General features: G+C 37.8%; 1 protein-coding gene across 1 annotated transcript; it reads right to left on the bottom strand.

Annotated features, from left to right (window-relative positions):
• Positions 1-3,046: 3,046 nt before the first annotated feature.
• On the bottom strand, positions 3,047-23,920 carry akt2 (v-akt murine thymoma viral oncogene homolog 2). The gene is made up of 14 exons (XM_041800315.1): positions 23,521-23,920; positions 16,973-17,101; positions 15,372-15,503; positions 15,175-15,286; positions 13,304-13,457; positions 11,109-11,240; positions 10,925-10,990; positions 10,766-10,834; positions 10,123-10,245; positions 8,358-8,486; positions 7,906-8,120; positions 7,193-7,280; positions 3,891-3,993; positions 3,047-3,789 (listed from the first exon to the last, which is right to left on the bottom strand). The coding sequence occupies exons 2-14, from the start codon at positions 17,016-17,018 to the stop codon at positions 3,710-3,712; spliced, it is 1,449 nt and encodes a 482-aa protein (XP_041656249.1). The 5' UTR covers positions 17,019-17,101; positions 23,521-23,920; the 3' UTR covers positions 3,047-3,709.
• Positions 23,921-23,924: the final 4 nt, after the last annotated feature.

Raw genomic sequence — 23,924 nt, 5'->3', positions numbered from 1 at the left:
ACGTACTCATACACCTCCAGCCAGCAGATACTTGGGCAGCAAGTCCGTGTGGACGCAGCCACATAAAAATTCAGACTGCTGCTACTATGAGTTAAGTGTATGCAGCTTTTGAAGCAAAGGTTAGCCATGCATCAGATCCCAGCTTCTATTCCTGACAGTCAATTTAACGTCAAGCTGGTCACAGAAATCATAAATTACATGCGTGTTCCCTTTAAAAAAGTCATTTGTTGTGCCACATAGGATCCTCAGCATAGATATCCACACAGAGATGCTGCTTTCAGGCTTCGATGTGCATCTACTTGGGAGTCATCTTGGAGGAGATAGCCACGGCTTTAAATAAAAGTCTGTGACAAAAGGAGGCGGATCCAAACTGTTCGCTGAAATGTGATTTAATTTTCAAGCTGTTTTTATCAGTTAAAAAAGTCAGACATGTATTAATAATACAGAATACTTGATTAAATGGTATCAAAATGCTTTGGTAATGATTCTGCATACCTCAGGACTCTTACTCTGGTGCCGTAACGTTACAGTAATAAAGCCACAAAATGAAGCTGGGCTGCTACAGTAGCTACAAGAAGCATTCAGTAAGGGATGAGAATAAGCTAAACTCCACTCCATTCCCCTTCCTGTTACTTTAAGGAAAATTAAGACCTAAAATTTCAGCAACCGTATGGTTAAAAAAAAAAAAAAAAACATCTATGATGACAAAGCATCGCAGCTTTACAAACAGTCCTACAATGTCTGATTACCATGTCTGGAAAAGACCAAAAGCCAACAGGTGATCTGTGTTTGGTTAAATACTGAAGTTATTTCCATGAATGCTTCATGAAGTGAATGTATCTGAGGCTGCAACATAATATAAAAGTGGAGAGTTATCCTGAGTGAATTTGAAATACACCAAAGTTTCACCTAGTGTTACAATCACACTAGACTGAGACAGCCAAGATATGTTGATCTCTCATTTTGAAATACACCCCAAATTTTTGCAAACTGATTTAACAACCACAGTGCAACCTTTTTACAGATAAATTAAAGTAAAAGGAGGTAAATTTATCACTGGAATTCAGGAGGAACAACTGATGTAAAGTTCTGTAGTAAAACTTCAATAATTCAGTTTCACATCTGACATGGATGATCCCGGGCTGATGTGTGCCTCAGGCTCTGCTTTGCATTTAGAATCAGGTCCATATAATATCAGAAAAGTCAATATAACATATAAGTGTCAAAGGTCCACTGTGTCTTTAGGAAACAGCATGGATTTCTGTCACGTTCAAATATCCCTGGTTTAAGCAGATATTAGTCTATGCTCCTCCTGTTTTCATCTGTTCCCCATTAAGCAGACCGTGTTTCAGGATGTTTTGCCACTCAGCCCAGCTGAGCAGCTGAGTTGTTCACATAAAAGGACATCAGTGCATACCCTCTATAAAAACCCCCCTGGTATATAACCAACATTTTAGATGGAAAAATAGGTATTAAAAGTGTGGCTTACACTCATTTTAAACGGTAACATTTCTGACGTTTGAGGCAAAACAAACAGCTTAAAATTGATTCACAATTCAGAAGATAATGAATATTATAGGGTTGTCAAAAGATTAACTTTTTTAGACACTATTAATCACATCCTTTATAAGTACATTTTAAAATTCTACTATTTTGCATTCAAAATTGTTTTTATGTAAGTGATTTCCTGTTTGGATACAGACCTGCTCTTGTAGGTAGCTCAAAGGTCTCAACTAGGTTTGACCAGGACAGATTCAAATTTCTTATCGTGATTAATCTCAGAATCTCTGTAGTCGAGTGCAAAAAATCAAATTTCTTTTGTTTATAGATGTATTTTTTGGGCTTTGTATGCCTTTATTTGGAGAAGAGAACAGTGGATAGAGTCAGAGCCTCCCACCACTAGAAGCTGCTGTAGCTTCAGTAAATGGCCGCTGCTTTCCTTTCAGAGCTTTGGATGTAAATACGAGGAGCTTTGCAGGTGGCGTGTAGTAGGAACAGCACAGTATGACAGTTTTTTAAGTAGAAAATGGAAATAAAGTGGTATGTAGGCTGTAGAAGGTTAAGCTTACGTGCAACCACTTAACCAAAGTGAAGAGGCTACATATCAAAGTATGTATTAATCAGTATTAAGTATTAATCTGCAAAGAGGAACAAAGGCTGGCAGAGCTAGCTGCTAATGTTAGCCATGTTAATGTTTATCAGGCTCACATCATACCTGCACACAATGACCCTGAGATGAATTTGACTCTTTACTAATGATTTTCTCATCTTTAGAGTAGTCGGTTACCATTTAAATGGACGTTCAGCTGAATAGGGAAATAAACACCTTGAAACATCCTTAGTGCACTTATTAATTTCGATAAATCTTGACTGCCCTAGTTTTAACATAAACTAAACCATGAAAAAAAGGAACTTGGATTGTAAACTAAATAAGTGAACAGTAAAAAGGTAAATGTTTGATAGCAACAGCTGTAGATGACTTTTGACTTGTCCACTGAACTAAGTTTTTTAAAGTAAAACCAGACATCAAAGAGCAGTGGTGGACTCATTTTACATCACTGTGGTTGCAGGGGGACACCAACATGGCTTAACCAAAGTGTGTTGAGAGGGAGAAAAAATAATGTGATTAATTAAGATTTTAAAAATATAGCACATCAATTATGGACCTTTATTAATTGTGATAAATCTTGAAAGCCCTAGAATATTTTAATTGTGGACAGACCTCCTCATTTTTTGCCGTGGCTATTCATCTTAAAGACGATGCCCAAGTAGACCCATCCCTTCTGAACAGTAGCGACTGCTGCAGCATCTACACATAGATATCTATGGAGGCCTCATGTTGATTTTCCAGCAACTGTTCAGCGATTAAAGACATGCATATAAACAGACAAATGGATGGTCGGGAATCAAAACGGTTGTTCATACATTCTCCTGAATTCATATGCCCACACGCACACATTCACACATCCGATCGCCCAATTTCTAACAAACGTGCAGTGCAAACACAGAAATGGCAACCCCCTCCCCTCCCCCTCTCCCCCCCTTTCACCCAACTTTAGGAACAGTCCCACATTTGATTTGTAACAGCAAGTTCCAGAAAGAGCACTTGTTAAAAAAAGGAAGAAAATAATCAGAAAATGCAGAAATATGGCTTTACATTTAAAACCTTAACATTGATGAAAGAAAATTTTCTTTTTCCCAAAATGTTTTCATTTTCCTAATTTTGATTACACTATTTAAAATTCTATCAAGTACATTGTGTGTGTATCTGCAGTCTATGCATGAACTGGTGACTACGTGTGAGTGTGTGAAGCTGGTAGAGATGGTACTTGCTGGCATAACCTGGTTTTCAAAGTATCAAGGCTTTGATGTGGTACCCAGTGTAGTGCAGCAGAGGTCCCGCAGGGAAGCCTAAAGCAAACCCTGAGAGGATGTACACAGACAAAGCTGCCAGTCTATCCACACAAACCCGCTGAGGTCAGTCATTCTCAGCCCGTGTGTTAAATTCACACATTATGATCCCCGTGCGACTGATTAGCCAGAAAATGTACGTGTGTCTGTGAGTTTATGTGCGTTAAAGATTGAATGAAAATGTGTCTTGTGCCAGTTTTTGTTGGTGTTGTTCGAAAATCCAGAGCAGTGCAATTGTGTGTTTGTGTGGGATTGTGATAGTGTGTAAGCCTGCCTGCTTGTTCAAGAGTTTGACTGATCATTCCCGAATGCTTGCAGAGTAGGAGAACTGAGGAAAATGCGTACGCTGATCTGAATCCTCTGCGTCTAAACTGTCATCTGTAATACGCACAGAGGGAGAAAAAATACATTCATAAGTTACATTCAAGCATGTCAAAATAAAAACTTGAACTTAATCTGATAGATGAAAAAGCACTTACATTTGTCAGGGGGAGTTATTGTTATACTTTGTGCTGTGAACTCGTCATCGAAGTAACGCGTGTCTGTCTCTGATGTTACCTGGGGCTTGAAGGGTGGAATAAGCTGAAGAAGAAAAATGTAACAGTCAGTTTAAATGTAAAATATCTTATTAAAGACTGCACCAATAGATTGACTACAGGATTATACCAGTTTGGAGTAATTAGTGTCATTTCAGGAGAACAAGGTGGTTGCTATGGGTGAAGTTTAGACTGTGAGCCGACAGCAAAGGCTGCCGCCAGTGAAGAGATTAGCTTGAATGTAGCTACAGTATAGTGGAAGTTCTGTCAGAACCAGACCACATTACTTTGTTGAATAAAGGGCAACGAAGAGCACAGAAACCTTTTCATGAAGGAAAGGATGTTTTTACCAATCTGCCAACCTGCCATGGCACGAGTTTGTGATCGCTAAGCAGGGGTTGTACACTGCGTTCCACATTATTATGCAAATGATATTTTTCTCTGATTTTCCTAAATATTAATGCAAATGACAGTCAGAATATTTTTCAAGTCATCAGCCATTAGAGCATAATTCAAATGTTTTTGAACAAACTTCATAATGACAAAAATTATTTTAAAAAAAATAAAAACCTCAAAATGCACTGTTTCACATTATTAAGCACAACAGCTTTTTAAAACATTTTATAGGTTGTAAAGAACTAAAAATGGTCATTTGTAGAAATTGCAGCATCAGGGGGTCATATTTACTGAAATCAAAGCTATTTCAATCAAAAACATCTTAACAGGACAAGTTCCATGTTAACATAGGAGCCCTTCTTTGATATCACCTTCACTATTCTTGCATCCATTGAACTTGTGAGTTTTTGGAGAGTTTCTGCTAGAATTTTCTTTGCAGGATGTCAGAATATCCTCCCAGAGCTGCTGTTTTGATGTGAACTGCCTCCCACCCTCATAGATCTTTAGCTTGAGGATGCTCCAAAGGTTCTCAGTAGGGTTGAGGTCAGGGGAAGATGGGGGCCACACCATGAGTTTCTCTCCTTTTATGTCCATAGCAGCCAATGACACAGAGGGATTCTTTGCAGCATGAGATGGAGCATTGTCATGCATGAAGAAAATTTTGCTACAGAAGGCACGATTCTCTTTTTGTACCATGGAAGAAAGTGGTCAGTCAGAAACTCTATATACTTTGCCGAGGTCATTTTCACACCTTCAGGGACCCTAAAGGGGCCTATCAGCTCTCTCCTCAGGATTCCAGCCAAAACATGACTCTGCCCCCTCCTTGTTGACGTCCCAGCCTCATTGGGACATGGTGGCCATCCACCAACCATCGTCTACTCCTCCATCTGGACCATCCAGGGTTGCACGGCACTCATCAGTCAACAATACTGTTAGAAAATGAGTCTTCATGTATTTCTGGGCCCACTGCAACCATTTCTGCTTGTGAGCATTGGTTAGGAGTGGCTGAATAGTAGGTTTATGCACGACTGCAAGCCTCTGGAGGATCCTACACCTTGAGGTTGGTGGGACTCCAGAGGCACCAGCAGCTTCAAGTACTTGTTTGCTGCTTTGTAATGGCATTTTAGCAGCTGCTCTCTTAATCTGATGTATTTGTCTGTCAGAAACCTTCCTGTCTTTATCTGCACAAACCCGTCTGTGCTCTGAATCAGCCACAAATTTCTTCACAGTACGATGATCATGCTTAATTTTTCCTGAAATATCGAATGTTTAGATTCCTTGTCCAAGGCATTACACTATTTGACACTTTTCAGCAGCAGAGATCCTTTTTCTTTCCCATATTGCTGAAACCTGTGGCCTGCTTAATAATGTAGAACATGTGGAAAAGTGCATTTTGAGGTTTTTATTTTTAAAAAAATAATAGTTATCATTATGAAGTTTGTTCAAAAACATTTGAATTATACTCTGTTGATGACTTGGAAAATATTATGACTGTCATTTGCATTGATATTTAGAAAATCAGAGAAAAACGTTGTTTGCATAATAATGTGGAACACGGTGTAGTGTGAGTCGGCATGCAAAATGCCACTGGAGTAATTAGCTCAGATAGGCACAGGGGCAGTTAAATAGCAACGGGACATATTACTTTTTTTTAAACAAGAGGAAAGAGTCATGCTGAAAGCTTTTTATGACGGAAAAAGAAGGTTGAGTTGTACTGTAGGCCCCTACTGCCACAGTAGTGATAAGCTTGGATGTAGCTTTAGAAAAGCAACAGTTTAAACAGACCTCGACTGCATTTCTTTGTTAAAACAAGAGCAAACAGCTACATCAAAAGATTCACTTTGCAGAGAAGATGTATTTGCATGTCCCTCGATAGGCTTCGGTATGAATTTAAGCTACCTATGAGCTTCACCATTCAATCTAGGGATGCACAATAGTAGATTTTTGCCGATATCCATTATGACAATATTTACAGATTCGTTTTAGCCAATAATGATATCAATATAGATACTTAAATATCCTTTTTGGATAGGAAATTTCAGTTCTGTTGGACACACTTTAAGGTTAGAGGATGACAAAGGAAACAGACTTTGGTCCTTAAAAACACTTTAAAGTTTAAAGAATGAGGAAAATAAAGAAAAAGACCTCAACTGACATAGATCTGTTGGTTCAGCCTAAAACTCCACTAATTTATTAGTAAACGTGGACAAAATTTACTTTCCATATATGCTGAAATACACTGGCAAAATATCAGACATAAATATTGGCAGAAATATTCAAATCTGTCGATACGATACCAGACCAATGATATCGTGCATCCCTAATTTGTGTACAGCTCAGATTAGCACTAGAGCAACACACATGTTTTACATCATTCTGTCTTTACACCCTGATTGGCACCTCAGGAATGTGACAGACGGAAAGTTCATCCAATCACCTTTTAAGACATTTTTGAGAAGTCCTGCCCCTCCCAAATGCTTTGTATGGGAGGTTTCTCAGATGAATGTGAAATATATCCATACAACAGATATATGAAACCGTCTATCTGGAATGTCAGGTTAGGGGACTAAAGCGTTTTAGATTAAATAAGTAGGAGGAGATTATTTTGAATTAAAGAGATGATCATGTCCCCTCATGCTATTTTGAAGTTTTTTTTTAATAAAAAGTTAAGAAACAGTAAATGCTCTATTGTGAAAATAAAGGTTAATGTAAGATAAGACACGTAAATAATTTTTTGTTCCCAGTAAGTTTTTTTGAAGAGAGAAAAGTCTGTATTGGCACGTAAGACCATGAAAAAAAAAATTAAGTTGGTCACTGAAATTGCAGTCCTCTTTTCCCCAGCACCTCACCTTCTTTTCAAGTACATCTTGCCAGTTAATGGAGGTGAAGAACTTGTGGCTCATCACATCTTTGGCATCATCTGGTCCACCACCGAGCCTGTAAACAAAACAAAAACACGATAAATCAACACCCACTAAACAGTAACCTTTACTCTGGGCAGAACACTGGCAGATTACTGAGAAAACAAAGCCATTAAAGAAGTGTACTCTGTTGTTGTTTTTTCACTACCAACCTAGATTTGCCATTTCCAGTCAAATGTATTCTTTATTTTCTTACTGCTTCCAGGTGCTTGTGTAATAACCCTGCAGGCGGTGCTCAATGTGCTAATATTAGCAGCTGTTTGACTGTTCTCAGAAACAGCACAGCTTGACCAAAACAACAATCAATTATGTCCCTGTTTATGACCATTAATCTGTACCAAATCTAATCGAGAAGGAACATGGGCTTAAAAATGTGTTTGCTTCATTTACAGATAAAGATGTGATGTTCTCAGGAGAGCAGACAGCTGCGAAGTCACAAACTGATGTTTTGTCCAGAAATGGCATCTCTAAGCAGATATTTGACTGTTTTCACAGCAAAAACTCGCATAAAGCTTTTTAGAAACGCTGGTTTTTAGTGGTCTACTACTTTTCCTTTTTCCTTGTGCAAGTATTTATCCACATTATTCTCAGATGTAACAACAAATTACTCTTTATATTGTATTGGCTGTCAAACTACTGACCTTTGTTTTGGATCCTTTTTGAGCAGACCAGCCAGTAGAGCCTTGGCCTCAGGCGCCAGGTTCTTGGGGAAGCGAATCTCCTCCATGAGGATTAACTCAAAGAGACGCTCGTGGTCTTGATTGTAGAAAGGCAACCTACCACACATCATCTCATACATGACCACACCCAGTCCCCACCAGTCCACCGCCCGTCCGTAGTCATTGTCTTCTAACACCTGATAGCGTGAAGAGAGAATAGAAATTACACAACTGTAAAAAGGTATGCTGCTGCAGTTTTAGTCTGCTACTTAAACTGAAATCCAGCTTCTGATAAGAAGTTTAGAGAAGAAAGAGTCTCAACAGTTGTTTTTACATCTTTCTCAAATGATGTACACAGTATCAAAACCTATCAGGACTTTGGCCGATGCATATTTATATTATTATGGTCAGATGAGATGCCACTGTGGAGTTACCTCTGGTGCCAGGTACTCTGGGGTCCCACAAAAGGTTTTCATGGTGGCACCGTCTGTGATGCCCTCTTTACACAGCCCGAAGTCTGTTATCTTTATATGTCCGTCTTTGTCTAACATAAGGTTCTCCAGCTGTGCAGAGAGAGATTCAAGTTAAAAATAAACTAGTCAATAGTTAATGCAGAAAATGACAGGAGTCAAAATAACTTAGACCAGTGGTTCTCAACTGGTGGGTCGGGACCACAAAGTAGGTCACAGAGCTGTTTTTAGTGGGCATTTTATTTCACCCTGTATTACCATGATAATGGGTATATTCAAATGTTTTCTCGATATTTCAACCCATTCATCTCCTTCTCTTGCAACAATTGAGCTGCTTTTCCTATAGTAACGAGGCAGTTCCTCTGCAAAACGTGTAAAGTTAACTTATCGTGGGGAAATAGGATGTAATAACCTGAGTTTTGTCACGTCTCTTTTTTCAGTCATGTATTTTTGATCTGTCCAAGATCCAAAAGACAACATTCCTGAGGAAAGCTAGGCATCAGACATCCTTAAAGACATGAAAGAATCTCAGCTGTTTATCTGTAAATCAAGACGACTCGCTGGTTCTCCTTAGCACTATTTTCACAGGTTTTAAGAGTCAGCAAATTTTAGAGTGTAAAATTATGAACTGCAATGTTCGTGATCAATTTTGAGGTTTACACCCAAGAAATAGCAGTTATGACATATTTTATAAAATGGCTAATCTATGTTAAACATTTTTCTGTTTGCTAATTTTTGAAATAGCTGCATTTGCTTCCCAGCTTACTAGCTCCTAGTTCAAATACATCTCATATCTTCATATTTATCATCACTTTGGATATTTCAAACCAATAATATTGTAGTAAGGACAGTCCTTATAAATAGCACATACGTTTATGGATGTCCTATTGTGCATTAATTTATGGATGTATAAAGCCAGGTGCCTATCACACTTTTTGTGAAATAAAAATGTATCATTGAAAATGTTTGGTATTTTCGGTTGCAAATAGTCATTACAGAGACTGGTGGGTCCTTGGGTTAGACCAGTTGAGAACCGCTGAGTTAGGCAATGCCCATGTGTACCATAAAGCGTTTTATTTACACAGTCATAACAGTAGCAAAGCTTTGATTGTAAAGGGTCATTTATGCTCCTATGTTTGAGAAAGATTCATAAATTTTAAATGTTATAACTGTTACTGCCTATATATTCACAAACCTGTTACATTGGAATGGATGCCAAAAACTAGAGCTCCACTAGAGGGCGTTATTTCACACTGCCTCGACTTCTACCTCGCTGCAGTCCAGCTGACATTCAGCTCCCACCTGATCTACGTTTAGCTGTTCTGTTGTAGTTGCTTGTGCCTGTTCCCAGGCAAGCTAGCATCATAAACATGTTTGTAGTTTCTTAAAAATAGCCTTATTTGTTGTGTTTTACTGCTCTAGCTAGAACTGTTGACTATATAAACTCAACACTGCCTCCATGATAATGAGGTGTTTTGATGTTTGGTCTGTATACTTTAACTTACAAAGAACATCCAGAAATAAAAATGAAATGAATGGGCAGAAGGCTTTGTCCTTTTCTGTGTTTGTACTGAATGTAGAGCATAAATGAGTCATTTTAAACATCTAATGGCCCTTTATCATCAGCAATCAGTGACCTTTAGATTGCTGATGATAAATCTAAAGCATATCACAAATCATCTAATGTAGAAAAAGCAATACTACATTTAGGAAAGACCGGTCGCATTACCTTTAAATCTCTGTAAACCACATTGCGTGAGTGTAGGTACTCCAGTGCTGACACTATTTCTGCACCATAGAATCTCGCTCTGTCTTCTGTGAACACTCTGTCTCTGGATAAGTGAAAGAAGAGCTGAACAGGAGAAAAAAAGGGAGACAGGAATAAGATAGAGGACAACTGACATGTTTCTTAAAGTACAATAATGCATAAAATTCCTTTATATGAATATAGATCTTTAACTTTTTTTTTTTTTTTTTTTACTTTTGTCCCTTACATTCACTAGATCAGAATGCTCAGGTAAAATGAAAGCTGCCCACATATTCAGGTGGATCTCAAGAAATTGGAATATCATGAAAAAGTTCATTTTTTGCTGTGATTTCATTCAAGAAGTGAAACTTCCATATATTCTAGATTTATCTCATACAAAGTGAGATATTTCAAGACTTTTTTGTTTTAATTATGATGATTACAGCTTACAGCTCACAAAATTCAAAAATCCACTCTAACCAGAACAATTATGCTTGCAAACTCAAACGGGATTGTTGTGCAAGCTTCCTTGAGTAAGGTTCAATAGAAATAAAAAGAATTACTATAGCCACTACAATAAGCAATCACAAGCATCTTAACAGGGTCAAAGGTCAGGGAAACTTACCTCTCCTCCATTTGCATACTCCATCACAAAGCATAGCCGATCATGTGTTTGAAATGCATATTTTAGTGTCTGTTGAGACAGAGCACAAAAGAAGTGATTTTGTTATAATTGTACAACGGTCCATGAAAGCTGGAAAGCAAACAACAAAAGTTGACTCACCGTTAGAAAGGGATGCCGCGTGTTCTGTAGTACTCTGCTTTCTGTAACTGTGTGTGCCACCTCATCCTAAAACGAGACAAACATTTGGTGGCATGTTAAGACTGGAAGACCTCACACTGAGAGATCACATCACTGTTCCACAAGGAATTAAAGTCAAAATTTTATTTTAATGTTTACTACTTACTTTAGCAATGATGACTTCTTTGCGGAGGATTTTCATGGCATAGTACATCCCTGTGGCCTTCTCCTTCACCAGGATCACTTTACCGAAAGTCCCTTTTCCCAGCAGCTTCAGATAGTCAAAATCACTCATGGTCTGCAGAATCAAAGGTCAAAAATAAGCCTTTACAAAGGTGAATACATTTAACAGTCCATTCAGACCACTGTGAGTTTTTACTGAGGCTAAGATATAAGAATGGCAGCACAAAAGTGGACTCTTCAACTTATTAGACTTAACAATGAACTGTATGTTCATCTTGGCAGTAATAATATGTCCATGAGGTTAAAAGCACAGTACAGTAAAAGTAAAATGGTAGGTCTAGAAGAGTGTTTCCCGACCATTTATCCTTGGACCCCCTCTACATGTACCTAAGAAAAACAGTGCCCTCCCCAGGACCCAAGAGAGAAGAGAAAGTGACACACTTTCACCAAAAATCAACATAGATTTTAACTGTTTCACTAAATGCCTTTGTATACACTACTCAGTGCTCTATCATGATTTTAGTCAATATTTGCAAATCTAATTTTGGCAGGGGTGGTTTTGACCATGACCTCAAAAATCTAATCAGTTACACATGAGTAAAAGTGAACATTTGAGCAAAAAGATTAAAGACAATCTCTCACAGCCTTTTTGAGCGATTTCATTCCAAGACTGCCCTAGACAGACTGACGAACCACCCAAAATCACCCCTCCAGCCTGGCTATTGCCAGCACAGAGGTATAAATGTACATTTTAAATACCTGAGCTACCATGCTGTCTGTCAGCACGCCAGGTTTGACCAATCAGATGGAGCCCTGGATTTTTAGTCCAATCAGGTGAATCTCAAGCTTGCAAACATACTGCCTAAACAACTGGATGTACATAACCTGATATTGTCAGAAGGTTAGCTAGCTTAATGGAAGAAAGAGAAGTGATGTGTAAGGAAATGTAAAAATAACAGCACCTCTGATATTTTGAATTATTCTGAATTGGAGAGACATCGTGTCAGAAAAACAGGTACTGAGGGAAATTGCTTAACAGTTGTGGCTTCTTCCAGAGCAAATACGACAAATCTCTAACACCAACTACAACAAAACCATAAAGAGCTACAGCAAGTCCATAAAGAGCAGAAAACAGCAAGTCAAAACTTTTCCATTACTACAACAAGTGTGGAGTTTTGCAAGTGTGACTCCTTGCATACATCCAAAGGCCATAGAGAAGTAACAAGACTTGTTCTTTGTTCTTTGGCCGTGGTGCTTGATATACAGTGACCATCACACGTTATTTGGCTAAAGCTGGCTTGATGAATCTGCTCATAATGTGGATACAGTTTCCTTTTTTGATCTAAAGCTCTTTTGATTAGGTGCCCTTAATCTATTTTATTTTTCCTTCTCCTCCATGCAGCTGCCTAAGGCTCAGGACAGACAAATGAAAAACCATTTGCACATCACAGCTGCAGTTAACACATCTGTGTGAGAGTGTTTCTAACTGGAGGCATGATTTCATCACCTTTTCGCACTTCTTCTTCTTAATAGAACCATGCATGCCAAATACAAATTGTGAAAACTGTTTAATAATCCTCTGGCATGAAAACTAAACTATTTATAGGAAGCAATGCAATATTTGGGGTTCACCCACTAGAGTCTGACACCTTATGAAACAGACTTAAGAACCTCAGGGCTAACTCGGACACTTTACTCCTAGACTTGTTCATCCACCTCAAGCAATATTGTCATCCCGACAATGAACAGTTATGCAATATAGTATTTCCCTCATATCATGCAGAGCTACTACTTTTACTGAATTATTCCCATTTTAGGCTTCTTAGGTGTTAAGAAGGCATTAGTAAGAAGATGGGTCCATAAAGCATGAGGAACTTTGTATGCACAATGACACATACATCAACCTGACCAGTTAAATAAAATAAAAGATTAAATAAGAACACCATCTGATTTGACAACATCATAATGACTATTGTCAATATGATGTTGTCAAATCAGGCAAGGTCATCAAAATCACTAGATGTAAATCCTGTTAGACAAAATAAAAACACATCTAATACTTCAATAATTAAAGGTTCCTTTAAAAAAGACACATTTCAAGAAAGAGGCCTAAACTTGCTCAGTAAAGATGAGCTGAACTGTACACCGGAAACAGGCATTGCACGTACAAATACTGACCACTTTTGAGCGAGATTTGGACACAGCAATCTCCATCTCCTCTGCGCCGCTGCTGTCACTTGGTGAGCCAAATTTAATCTCCATTGGCTCCTCATCCTGCTGCTGACTCTTTAGGCTATTTGCCACAGCCTGGATCGCTCTCATCCATTCCTCCCTGATACAGAAAAAAACACTCATTGACCTTAACAAATTTAGAAAAAGACATGACCACACAACTGAATCTTTTATTCCCATCACGTTGTTTTGGTAGGCTTATGTATTAAATGATTTAGTGGATTAGTATTTAAGTCTCTCACAAAACTAAAAATATTTTTCTGGCTTTATAAAAGTAAATTCCCATTTAAATGATGTGGAAATTTTAGCCCAAAATTGTGAAACTTTTTTGATATTTCTTTTTTTTTGTGGATGCAGAAAGACAGGGTTGACATCCACAGCGACCAGTCTGCACCACGGCTCTGCTTCGATCAAATCCCACCACTTCTTGGATCCGCTTCTGAAGCAAAGTAGAACCTTGGACTTTGCCTGTCTAAGGTTGATCTTCTCTTCACTTGCTTCTTATTTTCATGTAATGTAGAATCTGCTGTTGCTTTATTTTAAAAATGACCAAAATACCCTTTACATTCCAAACTTCCCGTTTGGGTCACATGCTTAGCTTGGATTAATTTGTGTTGGCAGGTGCATTTCCAACAATCTTTCTGGTTCAGCAAATACACAAATCTTTGCGTTTCCACACTTTAAAGTTGGGAAAGGTACTAAAACAACCAATGTTTACTGTCCTACTTTTTTGGCACCCTTCTGTTGAAGGACTAAGCATATCTATCTGACCTTAAAGGGTAGAACTAGACACACTGCTGGCTTACACCCTACCTACTAAGTAAGGGAACAGCTGGTCGTTGAAACACACGTAAGACCATGGTTTACCTTAAGACGGCGACACACTACATGATAATTGTGCTGACTGTAAGCGTGATTCCTCCCTTACAATTAAAGTTAGCAATGGCCTGATAACTGGATGGCTCCAAAGATAATCCTGTAGATTTTGGTGTGTTAAGAAAGACTTTTCCTTCTCTGAACTGCTCTGTGGTGCTTCAGCTCGGGATTATAAACATTAAACATGCTCAATATAATTTCTGATCATAAAACCTGTTGTGTGGAGCAACGCCGAGAAAAACAAGAATGCACACAAGGAGGATTGTTACAGATCAGGAAGCAAGCTGAACAAAGAAGGAAGCACATCGAAACCACATCGACAATAGTAAACAAAGCTTAAAGTTTAGATGACGTCTGAATGGAGAATTTGTGGCAATAAAATGATGTTTAACAATGTGTACTGTAAAAGATACCAAAGAAAAAGTGAAAAGGGAGGGAGTAGGACCCAAATTGCTAAATTGCAAAGGATGTAGCAGGTAGCTAACAGCTCAGACTGAGACTGTGGTAGCTGATGAACTGAATGTGTATGTGTGTGTTGTGCTGTCTTCTTCTCCTTCTACACTTCACAAACAAAAGGTTAAATTGCCCACACAGAAAAAAATTGGTTATTATTTTTAAAATCTTTATGTGTTTGGCAGGCTTTACCAAACTGTGTACTGAACCAATCTGGGCCACTTTGTATGAAAGCACCAATAGACTTGGAGTGTATCTTAAGAAGAGCACAGTGGAGTGTGGAAAGCACAGATATCAACACAAAGTGGGCAATTAGCTTTCACTGCACAGATTGTGGGAACTGTGTGTCATGAGTGGACAGATGTGTTGTAGCATGCAGGTTTAATTTTCATATGGCATAATCCCATAACAATTAACACTGTCAGCCTTCTAATAAAAGAGATATAACAGAAACTCGAACTAAAACCTTTGAAATTAATGTGGTTTACCTCTCCTCATTACTGTCTACATGGAAGGTGCGCTCAATAACGGAGGTCCACTGCAGGCAACGAATGACAAATGTGTTGGGCCTGGGTCTCTCTGTCTTCATCAGCTGGCATTCTAAGAGGTAAACACACATTAGCTAACTATAAAAAATTAAAATATCTTTGAGAGCTAAAACACAGGAACAAAAGGAAAAACTGACCTGCGACAGAGAAGTTGTTTAATGGTGGGAGGTTGTGGTCACTGGATACTTCAGGCTTTTCTTTGTAGCCGATAAAAGAGCCATCATTCTTTAAGATGAAGTAACGCGGCCGCCATGTTTTAATGTATTCACCTGTAGAACATAGACAGGTAAAGATGATTTTTCTCAAACTTAAGTTTCAGTTGTTGACTTTTCATTTCAACCCATTATCAAACCAAGAGTCTCCTTTCCTTTAGAGAGTTTATCAAATAACGAGACAAAAGAGCCGGGCACTTTTGTGAAATGCTGGTTAATCGGCATGAAGTACTGCTGAAGCTCTCCAAGGCTACATTGAAGGTTGGCAACAGTGTGGCTGCAGTGTTGGACCTTGAAATGGTTAATAGTTGGATTCACAACCATCATAACTTTCTAGGGGTGTATGGCATGACACTTATGCACACCAGTGTTTTATATAATCATGATGACAAGGGAAAAAACACACTGATGGCTCAGGGGCAAACTGTTGGTCTTCAACAGGTTTCAACACTAACATTAAAGTTCACATCTCTTAATTTTAACCTGAATAAACTGTTAAAAGCTTTTCACAATATAAAATATCATTAATGTCTATGTTAACAGATTCAAGGCCTTTGCTCACAAACAGTGACCCAAATAAATGACACAGAATGCAATAATTTGGAGGCCATTTTGACGTGTGCTTCTATGCACACCAGGAGCGACGATATATTTGAATACATTGAGACTGTGCCCATTATAATAGATGTAACAGCAACATTATGCACAGGAAGGAGGTCAGGGCCAATTTATTTCACCTCGTCATGATCAGTGCTGCTCCCACTTTTCAGCCAAGTTGGCTGGGGGGAGGGGCTGGCTATTTGTTCATTCATTCTATAATTTAAATAATATTACAATACAATACAATACAATACAAGAACTTTATTTATCCCCGAAGGGGAATTCAATAATTAATAATATAATTGATAATAATATAATAATAATAATTTAATTATTATCAAATATTATTATCATTTAATAATAATTAATTAATGATAATATTGAGGGCACTTGAGGTTTGCTGTAAGGGGGCTCACATGTTTGGGACTGGGCTTAGGAGTAATTTCAGGGGGCTAACTGATCCGAGCAGTGATTAGCCGTATGTCTGAGGTAAGAAGAAAGAAGTTTGGTTTGTTTGGTTGTTAACAGTTCCAGCTGTGTGTATAGTGCTTTTACTTCACATGGATATGTGTCAGACTACCTCCTACCCATCTTGATCTTCTACTGGGCCACATAATATCACATTAAAGTAAAAAATAACCAAGATAGTTATGAAAAGGAGCAGTGTGTTTTGGCACAGAAACTTGAGAAACTTAGGAAAAATTCTGCCATGGTCAAAAAGAATATTAGCTATAATTTTGCACAGTAAAATTACATTGCTGCTGTGATCGCTTGCATTGACTCATGCATGCTTAAAGAACTACGCGCAAATTAAAGGCATGACTAAAAAAAAAGGAGTATGAAAAACACACAAGATTTAGATCCAGACTCACTCTTCTATTCAGCCCAAAATGATTGGCAAGGCAGAATATAAGGGGTCTCCTTACCTCTCTTGTGAAGCCATCCCTCTCTCACAACACTGACTTCATTCATGCTGGGGCAGAACACTCTCTGGGTTGGGAAGGGGCTGCAGACAGGCTGGTTGAAATCGTGCAGAGTTCCTATTGGTCAAGTGCCTGAAAAGGGTTTAACAAAATTAATGCATAAAGAATTATTAAAAAAAAAATACAGAGAAACATTTTAGTAAATGAATAATTGAGTGTCAGACTGTCCACATATTACCAAATCACAGCGTGTAGCAGCCTGTTGTAGCTGAAGTGTGTCTTTACCACTTCTACAACCATCAACTTTAAGCAGGGCTACAAACCATGCAAAAATGGTATGCATTCAGATTTCTTCCTTTTTAAATACCTACGACAGGATTATGAATGTAAAGGCTGACTACGTGATTATATACACATCTTCCTTAGAAATTGAAACTAACAAACTACAAGCAGTATACAATGTTGTGCAGAGAAGCATCTGTGCATTAAGACTCATAGTTATGGCCAACAGGATTAACCTGATGTGCTTTTCAAGATCTCAATCACAAGTTCAAGATGTTGCTTCAGATTTCTACGTTGAAAAAATGTGGCAACTGACAGTGTTCAAATACATTAATGCCTGTTTTTTTGCCAGAGGTAAATCTGTCTTTTAATTAACATATTGACAGTCTACGCACTGTTATCCTTTTGTTGCAAGGGAAAGCTTGCTCAAGCAAAGTTTTGGACATATTTGATTATGATGAAATTCATCCTCCTAACTAAACACGGTGGACGTTTGTAAGGCCTTGTCATTTGCATCTGGTGGTCTGTGTTTTTGCTGACATCATTGTGTCTTGTTTGAAAGAGTTAGTGAGTTTTTTCATTCAACAGAAAGACTGATCATTGGTCTGCTATCTTTTTAAAGCTTTATGATTTATCTTGCTCTCTACTAGCTCCAAAGCTGTCTGTAGCTGTAGCCTTCATTCAAATGAAGTAAGGATCATGCAACCAGTTTACATGTTTTACTGCTGAAGGATATTTGCATGGTTGTTGATTGATGTTTTCTTAGGTAATGATGGTCAGTTGTTTTTAACGTGTGTGCTGCTGATTTGGCCTGGACTCATTTGTAAAAGAGACATTTCCATCTCAGTGGGAATACTCCAAATTAGACAGAGGTTAAAATAAGGAACACTAGAACATAAATGAAAAAATACTTTAGTCATGAAGATGATAAACTTACAGCAAGCAAAAATAATTTCTCAAAACATGGGACACTTTCTGCTCTTGATGCTTATCTCAGTGTTGACACCACAGTGCTGTGCTTGAATGAATTCCTCACCTTTTGAGGCCGTCTGGCTGCCTTGAAACACAACTCCTTAACAAAGAAAACTGCTGAAATCTGCAGGTCTGCTCACTGCCTCTTATCTTACAATCTTGCAGTTACTGGCCACTTTTTTAGGTATACCTATTCAACTGATCATTAATGCAAACATCAAATCACATGGCAGCAACAAACACATGTAGGCATAGCCAAAGTTACCTGCTGAAGCTCAAAACAAATATCAGAATGGAGAGGAAAAGTGATTTAAGTGACTTTGAACATGCCATGGTTGTTGGTGCCAGACATGCTGGTCTGAGTATTTCACAAATTGCTGATCTACTGGGATTTTCACACAAACATCTCCAGGGTTTACAGAGGACGGTGAGAAGCAGTCCTCTGGGCTAAAATACTTGTTGATAGCAGAGGTCAGAGGAAAATAATCAGACTGGTTCAAGCTGATAGAAAGGTAACAATAATTGAAACTATCTTTACAATTATGTCTGAGACATGCAGCATGGCTATAATAGTTTAGGATGTTTTGTTACAAATTTTACTTTAGTTTTTATTAGTTCTAACTACTGGTTTGTTAGTTCAAGTTTTTATTTTGCAAAAAAATCCTCAGTTTTAGTTTCATTTTTATTAGTTTTTAGTATTTTCAGTATATTCATTTTTGGATGCTTTGGAGTACAAAATTCAAAGGACCACAGAAAGTAGCTTAAATATCAGGGATGCATAATAATGTTTTTTTTTTCCCAACATCTGATATGCTGATATTTAGAGATTCATTTTAGCCAATAACAATATTTAAATAGGGTTGGGTATCGTTTGGGTCTTTTTCTGATACCACTGCTAAATTCATCATTTTTATACAGTGTCAGTGCCTAAACAGAATAAAGGCTGTCTGGCTATCACAAATGATTCGTAGAAATATCTTTGTAAGGTGCCAGTCGAGCACGGGGTAAGAAAAGGAACTCTGTGTAACTTAACATCTAAATCACACAAATTCAGTAATGTATCTCTTGCCTTTCATTGGGTGGCAGGGTATCAAAATTAAGTATTAATATCTGTGTTGTAATTCGGTCTGGTAGGTACCAGATGTGTTGGTACCGGTACCATGTCAGTACCAGTTTTAGATACTCACCTCTATATATAAATATGCATTTCAGACTAAAAACTTCATTCCCTTAAAACTGGTTCCCAACCTGGAGTCTAGATTTCCTCTTGTGAAAATTTGGATTGCATGCATTAGCTAATGTCAACATAACATGCTTACTGGATGGCTCATGAAAAGGTATTTAAAATGTGTTTGGACCAGTTAAATAAACTGAAATGAAATAAACCTCAGCCCTAAGAACCTACACTTCAGTTTAAGGAGTGAGGATGAACAAGAAAAAGACTTCAGCAGACATAGGTCTGCTGGTCCAGCCTAAAACTCCCCAAACTTAGTCCCACACATGACAGATATTTACAGTGCTTACAGGCCAATGTTAACAGCCAGCACATAATGGTAGTAAATACTGACAATACTATCGATACTGATATGAAATGATATGAAAAATAAAATGATACTGATATGACTTTTAGGCTGATATTGGTTACTACTTATATGCAGATAATATTGTGCATCCTCAGTAAATATCAAAGATTTTTTTGTTAAATATATTCAAATAGACTACTGTTCACATTTCAATTCACTTCTCTAAATTTGATATTTGAATACAACTAAAAAACCTAAAACTACCATCATGTGAAGTCATTTTGTCCAAATCAGGCCATTACACTCCCTGGCTAAGCTCTACATGCCAAGCTGAAAGGCTAAAACTAAGGATATTTTGTCCCTACTCTTATCTTAGTAAGTTTTGTAAGCTCACAGTACGGCTTTAGTTAGTTTTCTTTTTTGGGAAAGCGACATTTTTTATTTGAGTTTCAGGTTACTTTAATTTTTTTTTTTTTACATTTTAGAATTAGTTATCTAATTAATTACAAAAACCTTGGTATGCAGAAGAGCATGTCTGAACACATCACAACACACCAAACCTTGAAGCAGATTAGTAAAGCAGCAAAAGACCAGGGATGAAAGATAATGGACTTTGCTGATATCCAATATTTACAAATTCATATCAGCCAATATTGATACCAATATGTGAAAGTTGTTCAGACCTAAAACTTCAAATTCTTAAAACACACAATTTAAAGTTAAAGAATGAACATATGAACACATTTCAGTTCTTAAACCGGACTTTAAAGAGTGAGAAATAATAAAGAAAAAGACTTCAGCTGATGTAGGTCTGTTGATAAAACCTAAAATTCCACTAAACTATTTGTTTGTACTGCCAGTACTAACAGCTGAAATAGACAGTTTTATCATTACCAAAATACTGGTTGTAAACACGGAAGAAATTTTAATTATCTGCCAATATCATGGCAATAATATTGTGCACTACAACACAAGACCACACTGGGTGTCACTCCTATCAACTCAGAGCAGGAAAATAAGGCTGCAGTTTGTACAGCCTCAGTCAGATTAGACAGCACAATACCAGAGAAACATTGCCAGTTGGGATGTACAATATTATCAGAGTGATACTGGTATCAACAGATATTGGCTTAAAAAATAATCGTCCATATCGGGTAATTATCCATCCAAACAATATACTCAGCAGTACATTGGCTGTGAATATTGGCTATAGCTATCAGACGTGTACAAATCAGTTTGCGCATATTAAGGCAGGAGCAACAGACTCTAGTAAGCTGAAGTCTTTGACTTTGCCCATCCTCATTCATCAAAGTAAAAGTGTATTTTAAGGACAGAACATTCCTTTGTTCATCCTTAAACTTTACAGTAGGGATGCATGATATCGACACTGGCAGATATTAGCTTTGAAAGTAAATATCATCATCAATATCATCAGAATGATGTTGATACTGGTAGATATAGGCTTAAAAGTAGAGATGCTAAACATTAATATAGATACTGATATTCATATGTGTTAAGACCCAAAAATTCAGCCCTTAAAACACACTTTAAGTCAAAGGAATGATGATGAATAAAGAAAAAGACTTCAGCTGATGTGGGTCTGTTGGTCCAGCCTGAAACTCCATTAACTCATTTGTTCATATGGCGAGCATTAACAGCAGTATAAGCAGATTTTTATAGCAAAATATCTGTTGTAATTAATGGCAAATTTTTTCATATCGGCTGATACGGTAATTCACCTTCAAAGCCAATAACTGGTAGGGGTGAGAGAAAAAATGGATACAGCATAGTATTGCGATATTTTGTGGTGATATATCATATTGTCCACCAAGAATCAATTTTTTTTTAAATTAATTGCATATGGAAAAATGAAATCAACTGTTTGTCCAGTGAGGTTGGCAGAGGGGATGGTCATAGAGCAGGAGAAAGTGAGTACAACAAACATGGCAGCACCAGGGGAAGGACAGCAGGAATGCAAGCAGAGCATGAATGAGATGGACATGACACATGAGGTTTGCAAGAAGTGCTACATGAAATTAAAATACTGTTAAAAGACGACAAACATGAGGGCAAGACTAATGCTAAACCAGCGAAACATTAAAAAAAAATGTTTGGATCGCAATATATCACAATATATTGTATCGCAATACTCTGTGTATTGCGAAATGTTTAAAATTGCAAATAATGTTGAATCATGACCCAAGTATCATGATAATATTGTATCGTGGGGCAACTAGGGATTCCCACCCCTAATATCTTCATAATGATACAACATTAAAATAGGTGCATCCCTCCTTAAAAGTTAATAATCTGTATCAGTGGATATGAAAATTCATCGGATTTATTTGTACAAATACATTTGTGCAAATTATGGCATCATCAACAGACCTATGTCAACTGAAGTCTTTTCCTTTGTCCTCATTCCTCGAAGTTCAAATGTGTTATAAGGACAGATGCTTGTGTCTTTGTTCATTCTTACACTTTAAAGAGGTTTAAAGACTTAGGTCTAAACTACATTTATATACAAGTATTGGCTACAATTAAAATGTAACAATCGACATATAAGATGTTGTCTGGTCTGATGTGTCCCAGTTTCTGGTATGACATTTAAATAATAGGATTAGAGTTTGGTGAAATCATCTTGACCTGTCTCCATGTTTAAATACAGTGGTAACTGCTAAAAGATTGGCTGGTTCAAAATTAGTCTTACTGAGCAGTTAAACAGGTGTACCTAATGAAGTGGCATTTGAGTGTACAGTCACGCTTTAAATACAACTTTTACCTAACATGAGTAAGGAAAATTTATGAACCTCTTCTGAAAGATCAGGTGTTCATATTTTAATGAAATTAGTATTTTTGATATAATTTAGAAATTGAGGAAAAATGCGTCAAAACTCTGCATTATGAATGTTTTATCCTCCCACGGCTTTTGCCGAATATTTGTGGAAAGGCCTTGGTGATTCAGGGTCAGTCCTGAATCAACAGCTTATGTTAGATAATAGGTTTAGCAGAATTTCACAGTATTTCAGTGAAAGTGAAGGGATATTATAGTGCATACAGTCACCAGGACACAATGACTGTCTGAACTGCTTTGTTTACAAAGTTAAAAACAGATAAGGCTTCCCACGACTTCGGACTTTATATGGTGCATCCACGCTTGTTCGTGGCTCTACACCTTACGTAACTATTTCAAATATCTGTGGTAAACGTGCCTGCTTTAAGATATAATAACAGCTCAACACCTCTGCAAAGTTGTTCACACGCTAAAGGTGCAATAATCTTTACAAACCGGACATAGAAACATCTAACCAAACGTTAACGCACTTTGTTCAAACACAGCAAAGCTGAAGTTAATAATTAAGAGAAAAACAAACAACTCTTGTGAGGCCACTCGGTAAACTTAGACAAATATCTTAATTTTAAGACAAACTGCAGCAGCTACCAAGCACAAGCTGCCTATCATAAACATAAAGACATCCTGATCCTTGCAGTGTAGTGCGCTACCAAGCTAGCAGAGGCAAAGTCAACAAACGTTGCCTTCTGATTCTAAGGCAGGTTGGGAGCTATTTTACTTTAGATTAACTTTAAACATTTCAAAATACCTCTGTGGTGGATAGTTTGGCTGAGTGGTGCATCAGACAGCAATGAAGACACTTACCACAACCACAATACGACAAAACAAGGCAGCTAGCAATAATAGCTTTAGGGCTAAGAACTAGTTAGCATGTCTGTTAGCCACTTGCGCTAATTCTCCTCCTTACCGGTTGTTCTTACCTTGACTTCAGCGACAAAGAAATTCCAGCAGTTGGTTCTTGAAGAGGCCTACAGGAACCCAAGACAAGGCTTGAACTTGTTATCTCTCGAAGCTAGTGTGTACTGAACTCTGTCAATGATCACACAGCTTAGCGGACAGCTCACCGAGCTTGTTTTCTTCTCTAACAACAACAGCAGCAGCGGCGGCGTGCTTGCTCTGTTGCTGCTGCAGCGGCTCACTGAAGCGTATGCGAGTCAGACGGACAATAGTCCACTGAGTACCAGCTCGATAGATAGTAGTCTTTTATATCAAGGATAATTTCCAAATCCTGGACGGATAAAACCGCCTCTTTGAAGGTTTAATGCGGTTAGTTGCCTGCTTAGCGTGGAAGCCCTTCTTTCCAGACAGACGCTTCAGCAGCCCC

Source organism: Cheilinus undulatus, linkage group 2 (assembly GCF_018320785.1).
Source record: "Cheilinus undulatus linkage group 2, ASM1832078v1, whole genome shotgun sequence".
NCBI classification, from domain to species: domain Eukaryota; kingdom Metazoa; phylum Chordata; class Actinopteri; order Labriformes; family Labridae; genus Cheilinus; species Cheilinus undulatus.
Note: the sequence above shows the minus strand (reverse complement) of the source record. Positions and strands in the feature narration are given on the sequence as shown.

Bases quoted from the DNA above. Each gene is read 5' to 3' on its own strand.
- akt2 (XM_041800315.1), bottom strand. From the start codon at position 17,018: ATGAATGAAGTCAGTGTTGTGAGAGAGGGATGGCTTCACAAGAGAG. The intron at 15,287-15,371 runs GTCAGTTTTTCC...TTTACCTCTTAG, and splicing joins AAACAACTTCTCTGTCGCAG to AATGCCAGCTGATGAAGACA. The intron at 7,281-7,905 runs GTCAGTAGTTTG...TTTTGTTTACAG, and splicing joins AAAAAGGATCCAAAACAAAG to GCTCGGTGGTGGACCAGATG.